At 60.6% G+C, this 7562-nt stretch overlaps 1 protein-coding gene across 1 annotated transcript; it reads left to right on the forward strand.

Moving 5' to 3' along the window:
• Positions 1-1209: 1209 nt before the first annotated feature.
• LOC147645556 (maestro heat-like repeat-containing protein family member 7) lies at positions 1210-7348 on the forward strand. Its single transcript, XM_086874469.1, has 16 exons — positions 1210-1855; positions 1955-2113; positions 2383-2447; positions 2557-2706; positions 2896-3044; positions 3349-3496; positions 3746-3933; positions 4023-4160; positions 4440-4554; positions 4727-4864; positions 5078-5254; positions 5391-5546; positions 5705-5806; positions 6177-6279; positions 6560-6616; positions 6906-7348. Exons 1-16 carry the CDS (start codon positions 1732-1734, stop codon positions 7103-7105), a joined length of 2169 nt encoding a protein of 722 aa, XP_086730595.1. The 5' UTR covers positions 1210-1731; the 3' UTR covers positions 7106-7348.
• Positions 7349-7562: the final 214 nt, after the last annotated feature.

The following is a 7562-nucleotide window of genomic DNA, read 5'->3' on the forward strand; positions in this document are numbered from 1 at the left end:
ACCCCACAGGGTAAGCCCTCCGAGGGAACCCCATTCCTCCCAACCTGAGCTGAGAACATACCCAGCAATTAGTTACATTGAGTATTTTGGCTACTTTGATCTTTAAATTTTCAAAATAATTTTGATGACTAATGCCTTGATTAAACTTCAGAGGTGTTTCTGGCAAACAAAGATCCTGGCTGACTCTCAAGATACAACTTACAGGTGTTGGGGGTTAGGTGTCCTTTATTTTCTATTTAGTTCTGGCTTGCCTGTGGAATTTTTACTCATGACTTGCAGGGAAAACTTAACTGCGGGTACCTGGTGTGTGCTTGAGGAAAGATAAAGAGTTTGGCTGGGCCCAGGGGGGGAAGGGGGCAGGAAAAGGGGAGGGTGGGGACAGTTTGGTGTCTTCTTCAGCTTCGGAGAAGAACACTTTGGGTACAGAGCTGTTGTGGTGGGGAGATGGGAATTTCGCCATCACCCAGATGGAGCTGCTGCTTCTTCTCCTTCTTCCCTCTTCGTTGGTGGCCTCGCACCCCCTGTCCTGCCGGGACGTGTGGCAGTGCCAGCCACCGCCACGGAGCTGCTGATCCACCTCAGCCACTGGCCCGGGATCTCAGCTCATCCCTGCTGTTCCAGCTGAGTGTTCCTCAGAGCCCTGCAGGAGCACCAGCACTGACTGCCAACCCGAGGGGGTTTGTGAAACAAAGCCTCTCCTCCATCCTTTCCCGTCTCAGCCCAGAAAGCTGTCACGGGGTCCCTGGCTCTGTTTTCTTGCTAACGCTGTAGTTATTGTTGTTTGTTTGCCTGGTTATAAATATTAGTAAAGAACTGTCATTCCTATCCCCAGATCGCTGCCTGAGAGCCCCTTGATTTCAGGATTATCATAATTTGGAGGGAGGGGGGTCTACATTTTTCATTCCAAGGGAGGCTCCTGCCCTCCCTAGCAGACACCTGTCTCTCAACACCGAGACATTTCCATGAGTAAATTTTACAAAGTTTTCAATAAAATTCCTATTGATAAATTTGCCTCCATTTCATTTCTAACAAGCTGTTCCTAAAGATCCCATCAGGCTGTCTTAGACACTTTGGGCAAGGGATTCCTTCCAAGCTGGGCCACTTGGGGGGGGGATGGGGGCGGCCCCAGGGCGGAGGGCAGGGTGTGCAAGGGCCCTTTGTGACACGCTGCAGCACGGTCACCGTGGGATGGTGGCAACGGGAGCAGATGTCAAAGGGCCCTTTGTGACACGTGCTGCCATAGGAGCTGGCGGTGACAGGGCCACGCCACAGTGCTCGGTGCACGCGACGGGTCAGGACGCGCCAGAGCGGTGCTGTGAGGAGCCCCCGCACAGCGCACTCCTTTGTGTCGGACCTGGAGCTTTTCTGAAGCACTGTTCCTACAGGTGACCTCGAGGCCAGACCACAGGTCTTGCTGACCTGTGGCCTTGCTGAGCCTTCCTTCTTAAGGTTCTCTTGAGGGCAGACCGTGGGACTTGGTGACCCGGAGCTTTTCCGACGTGTCGCCCATCCCTGCAGTCTCTGCCCTTGAGACCAGACCACAATCCCTGTCGAGGAGCCTCCTGTCCTTGTGGCAGGAGCCCTCAAGACCCAAGTGCAGGACTCGCTGTCTTGCAATCTTGCCAGGACTTGAGTCTTGCAGGTGCCTTCCAGGCACGACTGCAGGACTTGCTGACTCTGAGCTTTTCCGAGCCATCTCTCCTGCAAGTAGCCAGAAATCCAGTCACTGCCATGGAGCAGCGACCCCCAAGAGTGCCCAAGTTGGCCTGGCTTGAGGAGGAGGAAGAAGAAGGCTCTGGAGCTGTCCTGGCACAGGAGTCTGAAGAGGTGCAGGACTTCCAGGCACCACAGGAGGGTGAGTTGCAGAGCTCGGCCTTAGGGCTAGTGCCTGTTGCCAGCTTGGCCCCATCCCATTACATGCCATGCCATCCCCTGGTGCTGTTCCTATGGAAAGGATTGGAGAGTCCGAAAGAAGATAGGGAGCAGCGACCCCCAAGAGTCCCCAAGCTGGCCTGGGTGGAGGAGGAGGAGGAGGAGGTCGAGGAAGAAGGCCCTGGAGCTGCCCCAGCACCAGAGACCGAAGAGGTGCAGCAGTTGCAGCCGCTGGAGGAGGGTGAGTGGCAGAGCTGGGCCACAGGGCTGGTGCATGCGGCCATCTTGGCCCCATCCCATCCCATTGCATCCCATCTCATCCCATCCCACATTGTCCTGTGGAGACACACCCATGGACAGCACAAAAAAGGGGCTGGGGCTGCCCCCGCAGCAGTGGCCGTGCTGCATTCCCTGGGGCATCCCGGGACTGTCCCTGCCTGGGGAACGCAGGGCTGGGCTGTGCTCTCCGGCCTCTCCTGCAGCCCCTCAGCTCTGGCTGCTCTTTGCCAGATGCAGCCATGGACGGCACACAAGAGCAGGACACCGCCCGTGGCCGCTTCCGCAGAGCAGCGCAGGTACCTGCAGCCATCCCCACCTGCGCTGGGCCTGCTGGCACTGCTCAGCCCAGCACCGCACTTGGAGCACTCCATGCAACTTCCCTGCCTTCCTGCCCTTCTCCTACAGTTTCTTTACCAATACATCAAGAGAATTGGCAAGGAAGACACCAGACCTATGGACACTGAGGTCAAGACATCCTCAGAGGTCTTGGTAGAACAAAGCAGCGCTGCCCAGCTGGATCTGCTTGTAGAGACGGCTCTTTTCAATCCAGAGCAAGTAAGCAGCCTGTGGCCAGCCTTTGATCCTCCAGCAATTGCTTGGCTTTCCCAAGCCACGCCTGCTGCTCACTTGGAGCTTTTGAGCCCATGGCAGCGTGCTGGAAGAGAAGCACTTGTCTGGGGAAGAAGCTGGGCACGTTGCTGACTCCCTCTGCTAGCATTCCAAGTTTCCCTGTGCCTTCTCCAGGTGCCCGGCGTGGTGAGGTACATCCACCAGTGGCTCATGGCCAATGAGGCTGCTGAGCACAGGATGGACTGGGCCCTGATGCAAGTGGCCGAGGCAGAGCCCGATGATGTGGCCATCACTCTCCTGCGGGTGGCCCCAACGTGTGACAGGTATGGGGCCCAGCTGCCCCGAGGCCTCAGGGCTCCCCAGCCCATCACCCTGTAGAGCCCAGCCCAGGGCTGTGAGCAACACAGACTTCCAGGGCCCTCTGGCTGCTCCCTTTGCCAGCCCTGCTACAAAGTTGGCCCCCGAGCCCGCTGCCGTGCTGCCATCCTGCCCCTCAGGGGCCTGTCCCCACAGGGCTGGGCTGCCTGGCTGCTGCTGCCGCTCAGGGCCAGTGGGCACAGGCAGAGCTGGCGGCCAGCTCAGCTCCCCGCTGCTGCCCAGCCCACGGTGCTGTGTCTGACCCCGCAGAGCTGCTATGGCCATGTGGACGACCATCTTGCTCTCGCCCTGGATTTCAGAGGAAGTGACACCGCTCCTCATCAATGTGGTGGGGAGCTGGCCGCAGAAAAACCTGGGCACCTCTGATGGGGACAAGACGGCTGTCTTTTCCCTGACTGTGAGTTTCTGGAGCTGGCCTTTGCTCACCGCAAGGCCGGCCGCCTCTCCAGCAGCTCTGTTGCCTCCTTCCCCCACTGCATCTCCCTGCTTCAGGCACTGGCCACAAACCTGGCCTAGGGGCAGCTTCAGGGCCACCAGGCCCGCTGCTCCCCCTGCGTCTGCCCCGGCCTCTCCCTGCCACGCTCAGGCCCTGCCACACGGACGCCCCGGCACTGAGCGCTGTCTCGGGCTGCTTTGTCCTCTGCAGGCAACTCTGGTGATGTGGAAGATCCTCCAGGGGCCCTGTTGCCCACAGATCCTCACAGTCTATTTCCCCCGCCTCTTTGTGCATCTGCTCTTCCAAATGCACTTCAGTACTTTGTATATGACAGAGGACGTCCATACCTTCTGGAAGGAATGCCAGGAGCAACACGGCCTCTCCACCAGCCCCAACAGGTGCTCCATGCCAGTCCTCTTGTCCCTGCCACTTCCCCAGCCTCGGAGCCAGCGCTCCCAGCGTCACCTGGGCTTTGCTGTGCACACAGGTTTGCAGTGCAGACCCTGAAGGCCCTGCTCTGCAGTCTCCACTTGGAGCATGTGGTGGTGGCAATGGAACGCAAGCGTGGCTGGGACACGCTGCTCTGTGCTGACACCCACCACTATGCCGTGGGTCTGCTGGCCAGGTGAGCCCCCCTTCTCCCCACTGCCTCTGGCATTTGTGCCCCCTGCCCGGGATGCCCCCCCACAGTCCCCGTGGCCATGGGCCTGAGGGCCTCGTCACCGAGGGATGGCCAAGGAGACTGCAAAAGGCTGTGAGAGGAGGGTGCCCAGGAGCAGCCACATCTCAAGGGCCCAAATCCCCTCACAGGGTGCTGGGGCAATAGGACAACTGTGTCAGTCAGTCCTGGGAGAGGCTTTTCGCACCCTTGCTGAGACTCTTTCTGCCATTTTCCGCCTTCCAGGGTAATGCGCCGTGCATCTGCCCACTTGTGCAAAGGCATCTTAAGCTACCTGCTTGAGGTGCTCAGCAAACCGTTGCCACTCTGGGATGTCTCTGCCATGGCATTCCTTGTGGAGGTGAGCCTGATGGCCAGCACTACCTCGCTCAGCTCCCTGCCAGCCCTGTCCCCTGGCACAGCCACAGCTGCCTGGGATGGCACCCGCGCCCTGTGCTACTGCCTGGGCCCAGCCCTGAGCACTTCCAGGCTCCTGCCGGCCGGCTCCCCTCTCACTGCCCTGTGCCTTTCAGCTCCTAGATTGCCTGGACCTGAGTGACTGTGGTGACAGCCTAATGGATATCTTGTATAAGTACCTGTGGTACAACTCCACAGAGATGCATCACCAGGTTCTCAGGGCTCTCCTCCTGCTAAAGGACCGTCCCTCCATGGTGAGAAGGGGGCAGCAGCTGAGGCCGTGTGGGCAGCATGAGGCTGGGCAATGCTGTCACTTGGCCTTGGCTGGCCTTTGCCTTGGGCGCTGAGGCAGCTCCTCGCAGCTCTCCTGCCTCCTGCTTCAGCTGCCCGAGTGCTTTGGGACAGCCCTTTGGCCTCTGGGCCCTGCGGCAGCTGCCCGGGCTTTCACACACTTGTGTTCTGCACAGGCCGAAAGAATTCAGAGCCTGACAGGAAGACTAGTGCACCTCCTGTGGGACTTGGACAGTGACGTGGCCAGGATGAGCACTGCTCTTCTGAGCCATATTTTCCTGAAAGAAGACATCCCAATATCCTGGCGCAGGGCCCTGCAGCTGGCTGAGCCGCTCCTGAAACTCCTGGACAATGTAAGGCTCTGTGCCCCAGCCACAGCCACTGCCTGCTGCCCGGACACTTTGTGCCCTGTGCATTTGCAGACCTGTGCCGATGTGGGCCATAAGAAGCCAATGATGAGGTCATTTTTCCTTCCTTCCTTTCATACAGCCTGATAGCCAGGTGCAGCTGCTCTCCATGTTTCTCCTTCAAAGAGTGATGTCTTCAGCAGAAGAAGAAGGAAGAAAGCCCCTGAAGGAACGAGTGTACCAGAGCCTGCTCCCACTGTTTTTCCACTGCCAAGATGAGAATCGGCATGTGGCAGAGGTGAGGACTCCTGGGCTGCTGCTGCGCCTTGGCAGGGGGCTCAGCTGCCTCCTGCCCTGACGCAGGCTTGCAGGCTGCAGCCTCCTCCAGCCCTTGGCACTGGGACACTCCTGTGCCCTGCCTTGTAGGGCCATTTGCGGCTCTCTGCTGTTCCCCAGGCATCTCGGACAACGCTCCTTCGCGCGGCTGACTTCCTGAAGAGGCCAGACCTGGAGAAAGCTGTGAGGAAGGAGAAGCTGTGGAAGTTTGCCAGGCTCGTGGTAAGGACGGCCTGGAAGTGCCAGCCTCAGACTAGAGAAGCCCCCTGGCCCCGGTGCTCAGTGTGTGGGGCTGGCAGCTGTGCCTCTGCCCACTGCTGCAGCCGGGGGCCGCACGGCTTCTTCTGCAGCCCCCTGTGGCCCCGAGCCGGGTGCCGATGGAGCCCCGGCCCAGCGGGGCTGCGGGCCGGGCCGGCACCGCGGCTCCCCGGGCAGCAGCCGGCCCTCTGCCCCCTCCAGAGCCCGGCGCCAGCGGCTGCTGGCCGGGCCTCAGGGCTGGCCGGGCACGGGAGGCCGGGGCTGGCCGCAGGCAGCAGCGCCCGGCCGAGGGACAGAGCCCGCGCCAACCCTTCCCTCCTGCCGCTCTCTCCAGCTGGCCGACCACAGGATCCCCTTGGCCGAGCACCTGCGCCGGGCCCTGCAGTACCTGCAGGACCCACAGGAGACCCTGCGAGCGGCGGCCATCAGGGTCATCGGTGAGTCCCGAGCCCGGGCTCCCTCCCCGCCCCGCCGCAGCTCGGCCCCGGCCCCGGCTGCTGCCCCGGCAGCGGCACCCGGGCCCGGCGCCCTGGAGCCCCGGCTGCCCTCGGGGCTGCTGCTGCCGGCCTCTGGCAGCCGTGCCCTTGGGCTGAGTCAGGGTGCGGCAAGGGCCCGGGCTGAGCCCTGCCGGGGCAGGAGGCCGTGTGGCCACAGGGCTGGCAGCGCCGCTGGCAGGGAGCTGTGCTGCTGGGACCCTGACAGGCTCTGTGTTCTCAGGGATGGCCGGGGAGCAGCTGAGGGGGCAGCACGCAGAGCTCCAGGTGTTGTGCAGAGGTGAGCCACGGCAGCAGGCTGACAGTGTTGGCTGTCGGGGGCAGCTGCAGCCCTGGCCAGGCTGTGGAGGGCTCTGCTCCCTGTCCCGATGAGGGGCGGCGTGGGCAGAGCACAGTGAGATTTCAGGGCCACGTGGGGCATTTGTGGCCAGCAGCTTCGGGCTGACCCCCTTGGTCCCTGCTCCCTCCTGGCCAAGGCAAGAGCCGGCTGGCATGGCCCTGGCAGGGGGCTCTCGCTGGGCCCCCGCAGCTCTGGGATCTGACCGTGGCTCTGTTTGTCTCTCTTGCAGCCCTCGAACGCCTGACGGAGGACAGAAGCGGTGCCGTGTCAGACCTGGCACTTGAGACGCTGTATGTCCTCCGGGCCATCCAGAGTGCCCGTTACTCCATTCTCCAGAGGATGCAAGACCAAATCCTCAGGGCATGGAGGACACGGCCTCGTCTGTCGGGCCTGGGCTGGCTGCGCTGCTGGAGGTGTACTCAGAGCTGACCTGAGAGGCTCTGTCTTCTGGGGCCACATGGGCCAGCCAGGATTTTTTATTTCATAAGGGTTGTTCTTTTCCTTTTTTCTCTTCTTTTTGGAATGTAAATAATATAGGATATGTTAGGGCTGAGAGGCTCTATCTTCTGGGGCCACATGGGCCATCTGTTAGTTTTTGTTTCATAGAGATTGTTCTTTTCTTCGTTTCGTTTCCATCTAGTATGTAAATAATATAGGATATGTTATAAACCACAAGAGTCCCAAGACCTTTCTTTTGCTGCCCAGGGTGTGTGGGGCATAGGGGAAGAGAGGGAAAAGGGTTCTTGTGTTCAGCAACCTGCCGGGGCGTGCAGTGGTGCAGGGGAAATGGCCAGAAGCCCCTTGGCCTTTGGTGGTTGTGCTGAAGCCACAAGCCCTGTGGCAGGCAGGAAGCGCCATCTGTGTCCTGCTGCCCGTGTGTTGGTGC

The sequence above is a fragment of the Cyanistes caeruleus genome, unplaced genomic scaffold (assembly GCF_971803275.1).
Source record: "Cyanistes caeruleus unplaced genomic scaffold, bCyaCae1.hap1.1 HAP1_SCAFFOLD_230, whole genome shotgun sequence".
Classification (NCBI taxonomy): Eukaryota; Metazoa; Chordata; class Aves; order Passeriformes; family Paridae; genus Cyanistes; species Cyanistes caeruleus.

Bases quoted from the DNA above. Each gene is read 5' to 3' on its own strand.
- LOC147645556 (XM_086874469.1), top strand. From the start codon at position 1,732: ATGGAGCAGCGACCCCCAAGAGTGCCCAAGTTGGCCTGGCTTGAGGAG. The intron at 3,045-3,348 runs GTATGGGGCCCA...CTGACCCCGCAG, and splicing joins GTGGCCCCAACGTGTGACAG to AGCTGCTATGGCCATGTGGA. The intron at 3,497-3,745 runs GTGAGTTTCTGG...TGTCCTCTGCAG, and splicing joins CGGCTGTCTTTTCCCTGACT to GCAACTCTGGTGATGTGGAA.